This window comes from Hyla sarda, chromosome 4 (assembly GCF_029499605.1).
Source record: "Hyla sarda isolate aHylSar1 chromosome 4, aHylSar1.hap1, whole genome shotgun sequence".
Taxonomy (NCBI): Eukaryota; Metazoa; Chordata; class Amphibia; order Anura; family Hylidae; genus Hyla; species Hyla sarda.
Window position 1 is genome coordinate 150000370 of NC_079192.1, and position 20043 is coordinate 150020412.

General features: G+C 43.8%; 1 protein-coding gene across 5 annotated transcripts in view; it reads right to left on the reverse strand.

Annotated features, from left to right (window-relative positions):
* Positions 1 to 20043, reverse strand: part of NEDD4 (NEDD4 E3 ubiquitin protein ligase) — a 247024-nt gene that overhangs the window by 150726 nt on the left and 76255 nt on the right. The window contains exon 1 of one of the 5 annotated variants that reach the window (XM_056572381.1): positions 537 to 2099. The exons of the other annotated variants lie outside the window; for them this stretch is intronic. Within the exon in view, the coding sequence (XP_056428356.1) occupies positions 537 to 2099 (1563 nt within the window). Of the gene's footprint in view, positions 1 to 536; positions 2100 to 20043 lie in introns of those variants that run through there. 5 annotated transcript variants of the gene reach the window in all.

Here is a 20043-nt window from a genome sequence, read left to right on the forward strand (position 1 = left end):
GGGCTACAATGCTACACTATGGCTGCAATGACCACATCCACACTAAAGGTCCAATGTTTCTAACAAAGCTAAAGCTGTAACCTGAAAATATTCTATCTACAGTTACTACATACAACGTGTCAATTTAAGTAACCAAACATCATTATCAAGTATCAATACAAAAATGCATTGTTCCCAATAGCAAATAAAAAAAAAAAAAGTTCCCTGAACTTATTATGCACCAGGAATAATGAACATCGGGTCTTAATTAGTACTGTGGAAGACTGGAAAAACTGTCAAAAACCAACAAAAATGTAAGCTTTTATTGCAATAATTGTGACTTTACTATGCACTCTGTTTTTGTATGGTCAATAAATAGACAGTTGAAAAAAAATCTAGACAGATGGATTTCTCATTGGCATGAACAAATTGCAAAAACAAACAAAAATGTACATTTACTGGCAAATTTAAAGTTTTTTCATACAGAGATATATATATATTTATATTTATTATTCTGGTTTGCTATTTTAAATGGCCTGGAAAGTGAAATAACTCACCTTGAAGGGTTTCACAGAGGGTTTGACAGTCACACCAGTAGAGGGTTTACTTATGGATTGTCTCTTAAAGCTACAAATCCTGCTTTCACTTCCAGGTGCAAACTGTATGTGCAAATGGGATGACCCTAATTTTGGGTAATTATACTTAAGACTAGAAGAGTTTAGTTTGTTGGGAGGTCCTTCCGATATACTTCTTTGGAAGAGATGGCTTGATTTCCTGTTGGGAATAACTTTGCTATTCTGGTCTCTACTAATACTGATCTGATATTCCGTAATCTTTTTTGAAGGAGAACAAGCAGAGGTGCTTCGCGATAGTCGGATGTGCCGATGTGACTGCACTCCATTGCTGGTCTCAGATTTATCATGTCTGCGTGATCTTACATAGTCACGTTCCCTACCTTCCGACAATTGTCTCTGGTGAGAAACATTTAGTGAAACAGGAGAAAATCCATCCTCTGCAGTATCTGGCTTCTGAACACCATGTGACGGATCGGTCTCTTGTAAAGAGTCATTCAAGTAAAGTGGTTTAATGTCTCTAACTTCCCCAATAGTGCAATTATTTTTGTGAAGACGCACTCCATTGACTGCTGTTGAAAGAAATCCCTTGGATGAGGTCTGATCTTCCTTCTCTGTAAGCTCATTAGAACAAAGCATGAACTGATAGGATGTCTGATAAGGGCCTCTATTAATTGGGGGACTCAAAGTAGTTGGAGAAGTTGGTGGAGTCTCAGAGGGACTCCGAGGGAAGATCACCAAAGAAGAACAACGTCTCAGAGGAAGCCTTATTTTCCTTCTTGATGGCAGATTTCTCATTGTCACTTCTTTGTCTAGTTCCTCATGGTCAAAAGGAAATGTACTTTTACACCTAGAATAAACCTTACGAACATTATTCAGTTTGCAAGGATTGACTTCCGCATTTGCATAGACTGTATTGTTAGCAAGCACATTGTTAATGTAACTAGCATCACCTAGAGAAAGGGTACTGCTACTATTGTCACTTAAAACACTATTCGAGCATGAACCAGTGTCACTTGTTGTACTCGTACAAGATCCATAGTCACTGCTGTTGCTACTAAATGATCCATTGTCACTCACAGCAATGCTACATGAACTGCCGTTCTTAGCCAAGGTGTTATTTGGGAAACTGCTGTCATTTACGACCGGGTGACAGCTATAATTCCTGCTCATGTTATAACTAGAATTAATCCCATCCTTGTAATCGCTGACGAAAGAAATGTCTTCCTCCGCAGCAAGGTCTGCGTTGCCAGACTGATGGCATCTACTATTCCGGCTGGTCTGTAAAGAAATCTGAAGTGATGTGCTTTTTTTGCTAGGCGGTGAAACAGAAGTACCTTGATATGACTGTGCAATTTCAGGTGAAGGTGATAGCTGTACTGTTTGCCGTGGAGACAGTCTCATCTGTATCACACTTGGCGCAGAAGAATGGGAGATACTTTGGAAACACATGTGAATATTGCTATCCAGACCATCTCCAGAGCTGTCGGGCAGTGGATCAGTGTTACTTCTTCTGGTGGCAAAATGAAGTCTCAGACGACGTGCCATTTGTCCCTTCTGACCATATTACTACTTCAGATGTGCAGTTCTCTCTCACTCCCCGAGCAGACCAAAAGCAGCAGAAAAACATGTAGATTGTTGGTATTACACTGCAGGAAAAGCCACAAAACTGCCTCATGTGTCCCAGCCAAACACAGGAAAATGATGAGCCACAGGGTAGAGCTGTGCACGTCATGAAACAAACAGACCATTCCTGGCTCCACAGTTTCTAAACAGTCTTGGATCGCTCGTACTCCAACTGCATTCACTTACCAGGCACTTGATTTCTAGCGACATTTAAGCTCAGCTCTCCTGCTGCATACTGGCTGTAACACTGCCAAGCTTGATTTAATAATACCTTCTCCAATATGCATGAATGAGTCCTTCCCAAAAACAACAATGCGTCTGTATTTGAAGCCTAGCTGTGTTTTCTTGCTGTAGTCGTCCTGCCTGAACACATGTCCTAGCTGAATCAATATGCCTTAACTTTCCTCTGCAGCGCACAGGCTCTAATATTTTTACCCATACATATAGAGTTACAGGAAGTTGCAGGGAATGGAGTTCCACATAATTGAGTATCAAAGTTAAGATTGAATTACCAGAAACTATCCATAATAGGAAACTATTGAAGATTCTGCTATGCACAAAACCACTGGTATTCATTTGAATTTCAAGTTCTAGTAACATAAAATAAAAAATTGTCTATTGCTTGAAAGGATTTACCAGGTTCAGCTATTTACAGATTTTTTTTTCACATGAAGCTAATAGCACACTTCACACATGCACATTGGAGACACTATGAGGGAGCATATATGCCATACTGTGCTAAAAATAAAATAAAATAAAAAAACACAATTTATAGATTGCACCAGCCTTTTAAAATAACTTACAAAAATATATTAAAGCAATGAACTTTCCTTCAGAATTATACTGCATCTCAACCTCTTTTTGACTGTGCTGAATCAGCCTTTTATAGCCAGACCTATTTACGTTCTATATCAGTTTTAGTTTTTCCAAACATTTATCTAGACTGTTTTCACGCGCAGGCTGCTTTCCACCTCCCGGATTTATTAAGAGGCACATTCTTAACAAATCAGGCAGTGAATCGACCCAAATGCTGTGCTTCTGAAATCTACATTCGCTCAGAGCTGTGTAGCAGAAATTGTGGTAAATCCAGAATTGTAGAAGACCACACCTACTACCCTGTCCACTTAGGGGGGGAAGTCACAAAGTTTTTGAGCAAAACAGAGCCTAACACAGACAATGATCAATTACCCCCTGAGTGATTTTTAAACAAGACTTTTTTTTTTACATATTTATAAACATTTAATTCCTAATGTTGCATTAGTCTATGGCTGTTATTTTAGGGTTTTACTGGTAAGTGCAACCTTGTGGAAGTATTTGTGTGTACAGCAGCCTGGTCAGACTGCACCAGCACTCATTGGAACTCGTAAATACACCAATTAAATTAGCTGAAGTCTGTTAAATCTGCCAGTTGTGCTCTAGTACCCATGTGCACACATTTAAAGCACTGCTCCCTCCTATGTAAAGTCAAAGGGGTTAAATAATGTACAATAAAAATAATGCATCAAAGCAATACACAAGCAGCTAATTTTTCATATAACGAAACACAGATGACATCTAGTGGCTAAAAAAAGTACAACTTTTGACATCTAAATCCACCGTAAGGCAACAATATATCTCTGTGTGAACCTGACCTTTATGTTGTATTTGAAATGCCAATAGTCTAGGAGATAAAAAAAAAAAAAAAGGAGATACCAAACTGGTACTAAACTTAAATAGGCACGGTCACTTCAAAAACTTAGACATGTACAGTAAAAGTTCAGACCATGATAAATAGCTAAAACTAACTAAAACAGGCTGGGAGAAGGGTGTGCTAAGAGATACAAACTTACAATGTAAGTCTATGAGATTGTCTCAGTCAGCAGTGCTTTGCTCCACTTTTCACCCCCTCATTCAAACAATAGGTCGGGGTCTGAACACTCAGACCCTGATCAATCAAACATTTTTGGCTTGTCTCTAGGACAGGTCTAGGACTGGTACACTTAAAATACAGAAAGAAAGAAAAATCTGACACTTGAATGATCTCATTGGCGCACCTTCAAAGTCTATGTTAAACTTTCAACACTTGAAGGCACTAGGAAACCCTATCTCTACTTGAAGCAGTATATGGCATCAAAATCTCAGTGCATAATTGAACACAAGTAGCAGTCAAACATTTTTGTTAAACAAGTTGTACAAAACATACTATCTGAACTATTGTAAAATCATGAGCTAAAGATAAATGTTACTGGCTTTGAGTGTTTAGTGCTGGATGCACTACTACAATTCCTAGCTAAAACACCAGGTGCAGCTCATTTAATTAATGCCTGGTGGGAGGAGAAAAGTATGAGGAATTCTTCTAAAAAGACCCCAGATGTGTTACGCATTTTGAGGGCATATCGCTTGATGCTTTTGTATGAGGTTCATTTTCCAGGTGGTCACTCTGGGATCTATACTTTCCATATATACCAAGCTGGCCCTCCAAATAATAAAAAACGTGGTGTTTAGAGTTCTTAGACTGTGTAAAATTCCAAATGAAACAAATCAAACACATCTTTCCTGAAAACTGAAAAGTTAAATGATCCAGGGAAACTTGGCAGCCTTAGTTGCGCCCCCATTATTGTTTAACATCTCCCATATCTCCACAGTGCATCTTAGAGACTCCAGGAATACAATATCTGCATCTGCTGTCTGTATACACCTGTACACTTCAAGTTGAAATAAAGAAGGCCGACATTTATCGTTGTCTTTAGACTGTTTTTTGTGTCTAGAAAAGCCGCAAAAAAAGGCGCAAGCAGGGTTTATTCGCGCCTTTAGGTTTACACATTTCTGCTGATATTGAGTTGCAATTCACTGATTTTGGCAATACACACAATATGGAGTTATGGAGGGGTTTTATGAACTGCGCCTTTTTGTGAAAAGGCGGAAAAAAGGCGCAAAGCCACTGAAAAGTCTCTAAAACTACACCAGCCCAGACTTAGCTTATCTTTTTGTGAAGAGAGAAATTTCAGAAAATGTGACCTGCACAACATTTATCATATGCTCTGTGACCATTTAATACATTTGGTGCTCCTACACATAACCAGCACACAAAAAAAAAGGTGTAGAAAAATGCTTCACTTACACTACAATGATGGATGCCGGCCAAAGTTTTTAACGCTGATGGTGAGTGCCCTACCTTTCTGTTTTACTTGTGCTACATTTTTTATTTAAGTGACTAGTTTCAAGGCAGTCTTCAAGATGTTTGTATAATCATTTTGGTCTTGACAACGAAAAGAAAAAAAAGAAAAAGAAATCGTAACCCATGGGTCCATGCATGCTCCTAGTTCAGTAGTAGCAACTAAACATTCTATACCGTATTTTTCGCTGTATAAGATGCACTTTTTCTTCCCCAAAACGTGGGGGGGAAAAGTTGGTGCGTCTTATACGGCGAATATACGCCCGAGGCTGCTGCGGGCGAGAGCGGGAAGTCAGCGGTAAGTGCAGAGGCTGCGGCGGTGCGGTACAGCGCTGACTACCCACTCCCCACCCGCAGCAGCCTCATGACCGCCGGTGAATTTTTCACCTCACACCGGCTATGTTTATTGCCCTAGGACTGGAACATACAGTTCCAGGTGCCGGGCAGGTGAATTACTAATAACTGTATACTAAAAACCAGGGTGCCTCCAGCTGTTCTGAAACTACAACTCCCAGCATGCCCGGACCGGCAAAGGCTGTCTGGGCATGCTGGTAGTTGTAGTTTCACAACAGCTGGAGGCCCCCTGGTTTTTAATATACAGTATTAGTTTTTACCTGCTCTGGCCGGCCCCTGCCTGCAGCCGCACATAGGAGCCGGCCCGGGCAGATAAAATCATAGGTTTTCCTATGCTGGACATCCCTATGTCCCGAAAAATCTTTTCGGGACATAAGGATGTCCGCGGGTCACTAACCATTCCCCGGCCGATGCGCGCCTTCCTCCGGTACTCCTGCGATCCTCCGCCTCTCTATGGTTGTACGCACGGGACGTCAGTGACGTCCCGTGCGTACAACCATAGAGGCGCCGGAGGACCGGAGGAAGACACGCGCCGACCGGGGGCTGGTGAGTGACCGGCGGCGCGTAATCTTCAGTGTTCCAGTCACCACTCCTCCGGTCCCGGCACCTACTGCTATGGTCCATAGGCCATAGCAGTAGATTGTGACACCGGGCCAGAGGAGCGGTGACCGGAACACTGTGGGGGCAGTACAGACATACAGCCTCCAGCCATACACTGTATATGGCTGGAAGCTGTATGTCTGTGGGGGGGAGCTGCCTACCATTGAGGGGGAACTATACTGCCAACCATTGTGGGGGAACTATACTGTCAACCATTGTGGGGGAACTATACTGCCAACCATTGTGGGGGAACTATACTGCCAACCATTGTGGGGGAACTATACTGCCAACTATTGTGGGGGGGAGGGGGAAGGAGCTGCCTACCATTGTGGAGGGGGGGGGTAGCTGCCTACCATTATGGAGGGGGGGGGAGCTGCCTACCATTGTGGGGGAACTATACTGCCAACCATTGTGGGGGAACTATACTGCCAACCATTGTGGGGGAACTATACTGCCAACCATTGCGGGGGAACTATACTGCCAACTATTGCGGTGGAACTATACTGCCAACTATTGCGGTGGAACTATACTGCCAACTATTGTGGTGGAACTATACTGCCAACTATTGTGGTGAACTATACTGCCAACCATTGTGGAGGGGGGGGGGCTGCCTACCATTGTGGGGGAACTATACTGTCAACCATTGTGGGGGAACTATACTGTCAACCATTGTGGGGGAACTATACTGCCAACCATTGTGGGGGAACTATACTGCCAACTATTGTGGGGGGAGGGGGGAGGAGCTGCCTACCATTGTGGAGGGGGGGTAGCTGCCTACCATTATGGAGGGGGGGGGGAGCTGCCTACCATTGTGGGGGAACTATACTGCCAACCATTGTGGTGGAACTATACTGCCAACTATTGCGGTGGAACTATACTGCCAACTATTGCGGAGGAACTATACTGCCAACTATTGCGGGGGAACTATACTGCCAACCATTGTGGTGGAACTATACTGCCAACTATTGTGGTGGAACTATACTGCCAACTATTGTGGGGAACTATACTGCCAACCATTGTGGAGGGGGGGGGCTGCCTACCATTGTGGGGGAACTATACTGCCAACTATTGTGGGGGGGAGCTGCCAGTGCCTACCATTGTGGGGGAACTATACTGCCAACTATTGTGGGGGAACTATACTGCCAACCATTCTGGGGGAACTATACTGCCAACTATTGTGGTGGGGAGGGGGGAGGAGCTGCCTACCATTGTGGGGGAACTATACTGCCAACTATTGTGGGGGAACTATACTGCAAACTATTGTGGGGGAACTATACTGCCAACTATTGTGGGGGAACTATACTGCCAACCATTCTGGGGGAACTATACTGCCAACTATTGTGGTGGGGAGGGGGGAGGAGCTGCCTACCATTGTGGGGGAACTATACTGCCAACTATTGTGGGGGAACTATACTGCAAACTATTGTGGGGGAACTATACTGATATAAAATATTTTACTACAGTATTTGGTTCAGAATCTTTTTTTTCTAGATTTTCCTCCTTTAAAATTGGGTGCGTCTTATATGGCGAAAAATACGGTAATTCAACACTAATTTCCACGTTCAACTACCACTTGGTATGCTAAAAGGTTTCTTTGATTTTATTTTGGAATTGGATAGGGAGGGTTGAGACAAAGCTTTCGCATATTGCTTCTTGTGCAGCTATTGCTAGATGCTACAATCCAATCAATGCAGAACTGGAAAAGGAGTTTCTCATGAAAAAGCCGACAGGATTGGATGGGCGGAGCCCAGGGAGCGATCTATTTTGTAGTATATATTTGGAGTCGGCAGCAGACACAACACATAAGTCCCTAGATCAAACATAGGCAACCTTTGTCACTGCAGATGTTTTGGACTACATCTCCCATGATGCTTTGTCAGCATTTTGGCTAAGAGCATCATGGGAGATTTAGTCCAAAACATCTGCAGTGCCAGGGGTTGCCCATGCCTGCCGTAGATCAGTCAGACTTTTAGGATTTGGAGTCAACCAAGCCAAAAAGAGCTTGCTGGTTATCAAAAAGGACACACGTTATTAGATATCATTTAGTGAAATCTGCTATTCTACTCGGTAGAATTGGTTCACAAAACCAGACGGTAGTGTGCAATGTCGGCATAAGGAGCCCAAATTTTTTGGACAAGTGCATAAGGAATAATCTTATTATCTTACCTGTGAAATCAGGTTTACTTATGAGGGTTATAAAAAATGACTTTTAAATGGAAGATTAATGTAGGGGGTGTGCAGAAGGATTTGAAGCAAAATGTTAGGGGACATGAAATATTTTAGGGTAGTGTTAAATCCACTCCAACGCCAGGCTTGGAGCACATACTGTATGTCTGGAAAACAGATCTCTATAGAGTTTGGTTTGTTGGAGAATCTTTAAAGGGGTACTCCGCTGCTCAGAGTTTGGAACAAACTGTTCTTAACTCTGGAGCCGGCGCCGGGAGCGCCTGATGTCTTGGCCCCGCCCCCTCAATGCAAGTCTATGGAGGGGGCATGCCAACCATCACGAGCTCCCGGCGCCAGCTCCAGCGTCCGGAACAGTTTGTTCCAAACGCTGAGCAGCGGAGTACCCCTTTAAGCACATTAGATATTTGGTTGGATAAAAAACAAAGTTATGTATAACCCTAAGGACAGAGGGCGTAAATGTACGCCCTGTACCTGCTTCCTCTCTGACACGTGCCCAAAAGATGAGTGCACTTCATAGCGGGATGGTCCATTGTTAATGTCAGACATCACCGATCGGGGTGATCCCTGGCATAAACTTGTGATCAAAGTTATTGAAAAGCCACTAAAGTGTTCTAATAAACATCTGTGATTTTAATCCTTTTTTTCCCCCTTATCATAACATTTTCCTGGCTTTTAAATAAAAGTTAGGTTTTATTAGGCAAGAGAGAAAGGTTTGAATGCCTTTTGGGTACACTTGTATTGATAACACTGATCAATGCTGTTCTGTGGAGTATCACTGAACAGTATATGCAATTAGAATATTGCATGTAAAAGTCCCCTATAAGGGCTAAAACAAATAGTATAAAAAAAAAAGGTTAATTATTGTAAATTAACCCCTCCCTAACAAAAGTTTAAATCACCCCCCTTTAAAAAAAAAAAGAATAAATATGTAAACAAAAACGTGGTATTGCCGCATGCGAAAATATCCGAACTATAAAAATACAATGTTAAGTAAACCGTACGATTAATGGCGTATATGTAAAAGAAAAGTAAAGTCCTGAATTGCATACTTTTGGTAACTTTTTGTCCAATAAAAAAGTTCTAATTTTTTAAAAGATGTAACACCAAATAAAACCTATATTTTATTTTATTTATTTATATAGCGCCTACAGATTCCGCAGTGCTTACAATTATGGGGTACAAACAAAGACAAGTATCAGACATAATATTACACAATAACTATTCAAACAAGAGGTGTGGGGATATGTTGAGGCCAATTACAAAATGCTATAGGCTTGTTTTTAGGCCACGTTTGAAACTATGGATGTTGTTGAGTCTGAGGGATTGAGGGATAGCATTCCTGAGAACCGATGCAGCACGAGTGAAGTCTTGGAGAAGGGAGTGAGAAGTTCGGATTCTTGAAGATGTTAGTGTGAGATCATTAGCAGATCGGAGAGAACGTGTAGGATGGTAGACGGAGATGAGAGAGGAGATGTAGGGAGGTGCAGCATTGTGGAGAGCTTTGTGTGTGAGACTGAGGATTTTGTACTGTATTCTGGACTGAATTGGTAACCAGTGTAGTGACTGGCACAGGGAGGAAGCGTCGGTGTAACTGCTGGAGAGGAAGAGGAGTCTGGCTGCGGCATTAAGGATGGACAAATATAATTTGTTTATCGTTGTGATCATATGGACATGCAAAATAAAGATAATTGGGGTGATTGTCTTTTTTCACAACAACCAATCACAGCTCAGCATTCATATCTTAAGCTCTGGTAAAGTGAAAGTTGAGCTGTGATTGGTTGCTGAGAGAAAAGCCAGACAATCAGGGTTTCAGGCTGAATCTAGGTCAATGTGTCATTTTTACCGAAAAGTGCACTGTGTAGAAACAGAAGCCACCAATGATTACAACATTTTTTTTCCAATTTTGCCCCACAAATATTTTTTTTTACCGCAAATGTTGTTATAAAATAAGTGATGCCATTACAAAAGTACAATTGGTGACGCAAAAAAAACAAGCTCTTATATGGGTCTGTAGGAGCAAAACTGTAAGCGAAGGGGAGGAGGAAAAAATGAAAGTGCAAAAACAAAAATTGGCCTGGCCCTTTTTCTGTTTTTGCTTTTTCATTTTTTCCTCATCACCTTCTAAAAATCATAATGCTTTAAATTTTGCACATAAAATTCCACATGATGGCTTATTTTTTGCGCCACCAATTCTACTTTGCAGTGACATTAGTCATTTTACAAAAAAATCCACGGTGAAACGGAAAAAATATTAATTGTGTAACAAAATTGAAGAAAAAATGCCATTTTGTAACTTTTGGGGGCTTCCGTTTGTACGCAGTGCATTTTTCGGTAAAATTGACACCTTATATTTATTTTGTAGGTCCATGCGGTTAAAATGATACCCTACTTTATATAGGTTGGATTTTGTCGTACTTCAGAAAAAAAATCATAACTACATGCAGGAAAATGTATACGTAAAAAATTCTCATCTTTTAACCCCTATAACTTTTTTACTTTTCTGCGTACGGGCCGGTATGAGGGATCATTTTTTGTGGTGTACTGAAGTTTGTATTGGTACAATTGTTGTATTGATAGGACTTTTTGATTGATTTTTATAAATGTTTTCATTATATTAAAAGTGACCAAAAATACAATATGTTGGACGCGGCGATACCACATATATTTTTATTTACAGTTTTTTTTATTTTATTTTTTATGGGAAAGGGGGGGGGGGTGATTCAAACTGTTATTAGGGAAGGGGTTACATGACCTTTGTAAACTTTTTTTCACTTTTTTTTGCAGTGCTATAGCTCCCATAGAGAGCTATAGCACTGCCCACACTGATCTTTTACTCTGATCCCTGTAAAGCCATAGCTTTGCATGGATCAGCGAGATAGGGGTTCGATTGCTCAACCCTGTAGCTCAGGCTTGGAGCAATCAAACGCCGATCGGATACGACGGAGGAAGGTAAGGGGGTCTCCGCTCGCGTCCTAACTGATCCGAACATCGCGATTTTATCGCAATGTCCCGATCAGCCCCGACGGCGCTGCCGAGAAGCGTTTACTTTCACTTTGAGACGTGGCGGTCAACTTTGATGGCCGCATCTGAAGGGTTAATAGCGCGGCACAACGATCGGTGCCACACGCTATTAGCCCAGGGTCCCGACTATCATTAGCAGCCGGGACCGACCCAGTTTTCAACACTGGGATCGGGCGTCCTAACATGTTAAGGACCCGGTCATTTTTTGCACATCTGACCACTGTCACTAAGCATTAATAACTCTGGGATGCTTTTACTTTTCATTACGATTAAGAGATTGTTTGTTCGTGACATATTCCATTTTATGTTAGTGGTAAAATTTTGTCGATACTTGCATACTTTCTTTGTGAAAAATTAAAAATGTGAAACATTTTTACGTTTGCATTTTTTTTTTTTTTTACTTTAAAGCTCTCTGCTTATAAGGAAAATGGATATTCCAAATAAATTATAATTGATTCACATATATAATATGTCTACTTCATGTTTGCATCATAAAGTTGACATGTTTTTACTTTTGGAAAACATCAAAGGGCTTCAAAGTTCAGCAGCAATTTTCCAATTTTTCACAAAATTTTCAAAATCAAAATTTTTCAGGGACCAGCTCAGTTTTGAAGTGGATTTGAAGGGCCTTCTTATTAAAAAATACCCCATAAATGACCCCATTATAAGAACTGCACCCCTCAAAGTATTCAAAATGAGATTCAAAAAAAGTTTGTTAACCCTTTAGGTGTTTCACAGGAATAGCATCATATTGAAGGAGAAAATTCTAAATCTTCATTTTTTTACACTGGCATGTTCTTGTAGACCCAGTTTTTGAATTTTTACAAGGAGAGAAATCTTCCTAAAATTTGTATCCCAATTTCTCTCGAGTAAGGAAATACCTCATATGTGTATGTCAAGTGCTCTGTGGGTGCACCAGAGGGCTCAGAAGGGAAGGAGCGACAGTGGGATTTTGGAGAGTGAGTTTTTCGGAAATGGTTTTTGGGGGGCATGTCACGTGTGGCCCCTATGGTGCCAGAACAGAAAGGAATGTCTCTGTGTTACCAGCATACTGGGACAGTACAAAAGAGTTGTACATGGCAACCTGGGCAATGTAGACCGCAACTTTTTTGTACCACGCCAGTGTTTTCCGCATGGCGTTATATGGCTTGAGGACTTGATCAGAGAGATCAACTCTCCCCATATACTGATAGTAGTCCACGACAAAATCAGGCCTGATGTTCCTGTAACTCACACAAGGACAGGGGTGCTGCCGTTACCATGAATCGTGGTCAGCATAAGGACCTCCCTCTTGTCCTTATACTTGACCAACAACAGGTTTTCACTGGTAAAGTCCCTAATCTCACCCTTTAGGATAGGTGTCTGGAGAGGATAGGTTGGGAGGCCCCTTTGATTCTTCTACATAATCCCACAAGCGACCGTATCCGGCGGCAAGGCAAGTGAAAAGAGAGTATATACTGGTATAAAAGTTATCCACGTAAAAGGTAGTAACCCTTATCCATTAGTGGGTGCAAACGGTCCCACAAGAATTTCCCGCTAACACCCAGAGTGGGGGGATATTCTGGGGGATAAATACAGGAATCCAGTCCCTTGTACTTTCTAAACTTGCAAGTGTATCCTGAGGTACTCTCACAAAGTTTGAGTTTCATGCCATACCTCATCCACTTAGGGGGGATATATTGGTGGAAGAAGAGTCTCCCCTTAAAGGAGTACTGATGCCACAGACACTTATCCCCTATCTGCAGGGAAGGGGAAAAGTGTCTGATCAGGAGGGGGTCCGACCGCTGGGACCACCTGCGAACTCCTGTACAGGGACCCGGCATTACCGTGGCCATCGCGTGTGTAATCGACCTCACTGAGGTCGACAGACACGCCCCCTCGATACAGCTCCATGGGAGAAGCGGGGATGCACGAACACTGCATCTCTGCCTTTCCCAGAAATACTGCAGCCTCCTGCATGGGAGAGCAGTGGAAGAGTCGGGGCCCCGTGCAGGAGATCTAAGTTTCTATGGCTGCAGATCTCCTTTAAAGCTGATGAGAGACTCATCAATAGAGACCTCCCTTCCAGGGACATAGGCCTTCCAAAATTTGGCACCGAAGTGATTTTTTTCTTTTTTTTGGGGGGGGGGGGAATAACATTTTCCTAAATGAATTAATCTATAATAATGTTAAAAAGTTTTCTTTATTATAGTTGAACACTATCACATTTTTCAAATTATACATGCTTATTGCTTCGGGCTGCTTTAAAGGGGTTCTCCGGTGCTTAAACATCTTATCCCCTATTCAAAGGATAGGGGATAAGATGCCTGATCGCGGGAGTCCCGCCGCGGGATCATGCACTCGGCACCCCATTTGTAATCAGTCCCCGGAGCGTGTTCGCTCCGGGACTGATTATCGGCGACTACAGGGCGGGCGGCATGTGACGTCACGCCGGCGTGTGACGTCACGCTCCGCCCCTCAATGCAAGCCTACGGGAGGGGGCGTGATAGCTGACGTCACACGCTGCTCGCCCTGTGGGGTGTTACGTCTCACTGTATCCCTTATTAAATTCCTGAAGGGGTGTAGTTTCCAAATAGTGTGCCATATGAGTTTTCTTTTTTTTGCTGTTCTGGCAACATGGGAACTTCCTAAATGAGACATGCCCCCCAAAAACCATTTCAGCAAAATCGCTCTCCAAAATCCCATTGTCGCTCCTTCCTTTCTGAGCCCTCTACTGCGCCCACAGAACACTTTACATCCACATGAGGTATTTCCTTACTCAAGAGAAATAGGGTTACATATTTTGGGGGACATTTTACCTATTACCCCTTGTAAAATGTAAAAAAAAGGTTTACAAGAACATGTTAGGGTAAAAAAATTAAGATTTTGAAGATAGTCGCACTCACCAGAGAAGATATACTTCAACAGCTGCTTTTATTCCAACGGTGAACAAGTGTAAGAAAAAAAAATCTTCTCTGGCGAGTGCGACTATCTTCTTTACATTGTGGATGTTCAGAGACTTTTCTATTACGAGTCAGCACTGCAGCTTAGCAGCTATCAGAATAGCTGGGATTCCGTTCCGTGTTGGAAATTTGGAGTTGGTGTATAGGGCGAAGTGGATTTGGCAGTGCCTGGTTTTCCTGTTGTTTCTTTTGAATTGAAAGATCTTCAAAGTGTGTTGGTAGGGTCATGCCAAGGTATGGCACCATCTGCTGGTTTGGGTCCTGCTACAGGTCTACCTGCTGCTGATGAGTTGCTTCACTATGTGGGTGAGGAAAGCTACTCATCAGCGACTGTAGACTCAGGCTGTTGCTGATGGAGCTGGTACTGCTTCTGCCACCCCACCCCAGCAGCCATGGCAGTGGAAGGTGAGCGCAGAGGGCCCCCCAGAGTCAAACCTGCAAGAGGATGGATGATGGCACAGTTAGGCAGCCACCAACTGACGACGTAGGATGTCTTTCTAGTAGGTCAGTTTGTCCTCCCTCTCAGTGGGTGTAAAAAAAGGCCACCATTTTGTACCGATAGCGAGTGTCCAAATAGGTGGAGAGCTAGAAGTCATTCCACTGCCAAATGGTGATAATTCGGCTGTCAATATGCAAGCAAGTGAGCATGCATTGTGCCATTTGTGCAAGTGACTTAGAGGGACTCCCTGCCTCCATCTCCACTGCATACTGCCACGGTGTGTCTGGGTCCTCTGTCTCGTGTTCCTCATCACTCTCTAGCTCCTCTGGCTGCTCCTGCTCCTCCTATCAGATGACTATAAAAACCACCCATTTTGCGAAATCTAAACTGTGCTCCACTGTCCCCCTCTACCAGTTCAGCCCCCACAGGGCTCAAGTGGCCGTGAGATGTAGGCGCCACGTCTCCAGTTCTCTGACCAGCCATCATTTCCAACGCAGTGGAATGACGTCGTTCATCCCGTAATCCTGGCTACTGACTAATAATGTGGCTTCCTCAAAGGGCAGGTGTCACGTATGAGCTGCCACTGGTTGACATTGAAGTTACACAGGGGCGTCCCCCTATCCACTTGGATCATCAAGAAATCGGTGACTACTTTTCTCTGTTGGTATAGTCGGTCCAACATAAGGAGGGTGGAATTCCAACGTGTGGAAACGTTGCAAATCAGACTATGTTGGGGGATACCGTTCTGACGCTGCAGCTCAAGGAGGGTGTGCTTTGCTGTGTACGAATGGCTGAAGTGCATGCAAAGTTTCCTTCCCACTGTTAGGATGTATTGCAGATAGGGGAGGGGGATACTTCAGGAACCGCTTGACAACCAGATTGAACACATATGCCATGCTGGGTGCATGGCTCAGGCTTCCTTGTCTCAGCTCAGACAAGATGTTCTTCCAGTTGTCTGTCACCATGGTTTCCATTTCCAGTTTTCGTGGAGTAAGCCATGATTCTATTTCTTGCTGAATGACTTAGCAGTTCTTCCTCTGTGTGACTCCGTTCACTAAGGCAAACCATGTGAAGAACAGAGTGACACCGCCGTGCCCTGCACACATGGTATGCTGGAGGGGCACAGACTTGTTCGTGCAGTGGATGCTGAGGACCCGGTGAAGGATGAGGAGGCTAAGTCACACACTGTCACAGGACCGAGCGGAGGCAGAAGCGGCGTGACCTGTTAAAGTTGCTGTTGTGGCTCTGCAGAAACCACATTTACCCAGTGGGCCGTAAAGGACATGTATTGTCCCTGACCGCAGTTACAGCTCCACACGTCGGTGCTGCTGTGCACTTTGGTACGACAGGCTCAAGGACTGGCCCACTTTCTGTTTTACAAAATTGCGCTGGGCTGGTACTGCCTTTTTTCCAAAGAAATGACGGCTTGGGACTCTCCACCTCGGTACAAGCCAACAGTTCTCTTAAAGGTGCAGAGTCCACCACTTGAAAAGGGAGGGACTGCAACACCAACAACTTGGACTGGAGCACATTCAGCTTCTGCGCCATTGGATGAGTGGGAGCATACTGTTGTCTCTTGTACGTGGATTCACTGATGGATTGCTGGCGGAATGAGTGACTCGAAGTAGGTGGAGCAGGAGCATCTGGAGCGACAGAAGATTGGTATGAAAGACCCTTCGGCTGAGGTGATGGAGCCTTGGCTGGCTGAAACAGGGAGGGGCGTGCCACTGGGGGATGCAGCAGGCTGGACCACCACATTGGAGCCACAGTTCTCCCAGGCCGCTTTATGATGCCAACATTGGGACCCTGGCCACGCTTCACCTTCTGCCGACATATCTTGCACGTGGCAAGGTTAACATCCTCCGGATGCTTGATGAAAAACTGCCACACCGCCGAGTTGTCGATTTTCCCCCCAACAGTCTGCACTGGTTGACTGCTACTGCCGCCGACTCCAAGAACCCCTGTCCCACTCACAGTTCACTCATCTGTTTCTCTACTTGGTCCACCCTTTCCCCCAGCTAATCAATCATCTTATTTACAGTTAAGATAGTAGAGGTAATACCTTTGTGCAACAATTGTCTCAGGGTTAGGATAATTTATTTGAGACAATCTCTGAAGCTGTATCGAAAGTATCCTGAAGAATGTCCTTTTTGGATTTTTTGTTTAACAGGACTGAAAGAAATTGAAGAGTCAGAGGGTGGTGGGGAGAGTCTTTTTTTTGAGAGGAGCTCGATTGTGTTGGCATAATAGCTCCACCCCTTTGGTATTTTTTTTCTTATGTCGTGCAAAGGTTTTAGTAGATTTCCCACAGACTTGCATTAAGAGGGCGGGGTGTGACGTCACGATACTCTGGCCCCATGGTCATCACGCTACACATTTAAAGCCTCCAGCGATGGGAAGAGTACACAATGACAGACCCCCTTTGGATAGGGGATAAGATGTATAATGGCCGGAGTACTCCTTTAAATCTGGTGTCAGGACCGACCGGGGGTGTGGGGGTGGGGTGCAGATGCGAGGGGGTGCAGGGAGAGTGAGCCTTAAACTGGCCCTAAAAACACACTTGCCCATCCACACTACAACACTACACAAATAGGCGCCGATCCCTTCATAAAGTGCAGTGGAATAAAAATGCATAACATACATAGTCGGTCACAGACCAGAAACAGAAACGAAAAACTACTAGACGACTAGATAGGATATAAATACTAACAGGGCAGAATATAAAAAGGCAAACTGATCAGGAACATAGGACACTGTTCACAAACCGATACAAGTACAAAAGGACAAAGATCAGAGAGTAAGCACAGAGGAACACCATAAACGAGGGGGCCTCAAATTTGCGGCCCGCGGAACTAAATTTTGCGGCCTGCTGCACAAGGCCAGATGGAGCTACAGCTCCAGGCCCCTATGTTAAAATAGGCCCAGAGGCCCACATAGGTGCCTTGCTGCATAGGCCGCCAGGCGCTTGCACTGCATCTGCTGTTGCAACTGCGGTCACAGAACACTGACTGTGGTTGCGAGTGGTGCTAATAGAGCTTGTAGTGGTGTGACCACTGCTGCACATCGGACATAGAGCTTACATGCTTGTACGTCGTTGGGAGGAGTCTAGCTTTGCAGCACTGAAGACTGTGCCAACGTCAGGAAGAAAGACAGTGTTAGCAAACAGCAGGAATGGAGCCACAGGAGCCTGCTCGGTACATTACATAGAGGTTGTTTTAGGGTGGATGGGACATGGGGAACAGTAATATAGAGAACAGGGTGAGGGAGTGCAGGAATAAGGCACAGTGAAAGGGTGTGAGGGCAGTGCAAGATTGAGGAACTTTAACCCCTTAAGGACCACAGGTTTTTCAGTTTTTGCACTTTCGCTTTTTTTTTTTTTTTTTTTTTTTTTTTTTTTATCATTACCCTTTCAATTTTGCACCTAAAAATCCATATATGATGGCTTATTTTTTGCGCCACCAATTCTACTTTGCAATGACATCAGTCATTTTACCCAAAAATCTACGGCGAAAGGGGGAAAAAAAATCATTGTGCGACGAAATTGAAGAAAAAATGTAATTTTGTAATTTTGGGGGCTTCCGTTTCTAAGCAGTACATTTTTTGGTAAAAATTACACCTTATCTTTATTCTGTAGGTTCATACGATTAAAATGAAACCCTACTTATATAGGCTTGATTTTGTTGTGCTTCTGGAAAAAATCATAACTACATGCAGGAAAATTTATATATGTTTAAAATTGTCATATTCTGACCCCTATAACTTTTTTATTTTACCCCGTAAGGGGCAGTATGAGGGCTCATTTTGTGTCATGTTCTGAAGTTTTTATCGGTACCATTTTTGTATTGATCGGACTTTTTGATCACTTTTTATAAATGTTATTATTATTTAAAAAAAGGGACCAAAAATACATTATTTGGACTTTGGAATTTTTTTGCACGATATATATATAATGATATATTTTTATAGTTTGGACATTTATGCATGCGGCAATACCACGTGTTTATATTTATTTTTATTTACATGTTGTTTGTTTACTTCCTTTTTTTTTTTTTTTAGAAGCGTTATAGCTTCCATAGGGGGCTATAACACTGAACACACTGATCTTTTACACTGATCCCTGCAAAGCCATAGCTTTGCATTGATCAGTGTTATCGGCGGTCAATTGCTCAAGCCTGCATCTCCGGCTTGGAGCAATCAATCTTCGAACGGAGGCGACGGAGGAAGGTTAGAGGACCTCCGCTCGCGTCCTAGCTGATTGGGATACCGCATTTACACTGTGGTGGTCCCGATCAGCCCCACTGAGCAGCCGGGAAGCTTTTACTTTTGTTTTAGACGTGGAATTCAACTTTGAACACAGTGTCTAAAGGGTTAATATCACACGGCACCGCGATCGCTGCTGCGCGCTATTAGTTCCGGGACCGACCCGATATGACACGGGGTCACCGCGTGACCCCACGTTATATCGCTGGAGCCGGCCAAGGACGTAAATATACGTCCTTGTTCGTTAAGGGGTTAATGGAGGGGAAGGGGGATGCAGGCATGAGGCAGTTATAAAGAAGGTGCAGGCATGAGGAACAGTATTGGATAGGAAGAGGGGGGTGCAGGCATGAGGAGCAGTAATGGAGGGGAAGGGGGTGAAGGCGTGAAGCATTGTAATGTGTATATATTTATAGGACGCAGTGTGTGGCAGGGTTAAATTCCGAGCATGATGGGGGCATTATATGTGAGTGGCGCACGACGGGGGCATTATATGTGAGTGGCGCACGACGGGGGCATTATATGTGAGTGGCGCACGACGGGGGCATTATATGTGAGTGGCGCACGACGGGGGCATTATATGTGAGTGGCGCACGACGGGGGCATTATATGCGAGTGGCGCACGACGGGGGCATTATATGTGAGTGGCGCACGACGGGGGCATTATATATGAGTGGCGCACGATGGGGGCATTATATGTGAGTGGCGCACGATGGGGGCATTATATGAGTGGCGCACGATGGGGGCATTATATGTGAGTGGCGCACGATGGGGGCATTATATGTGAGTGGCGCACGATGGGGGCATTATATGTGAGTGGCGCACGATGGGGGCATTATATGTGAGTGGCGCACGATGGGGGCATTATATGTGAGTGGCGCACGATGGGGGCATTATATGAGTGGCGCACGA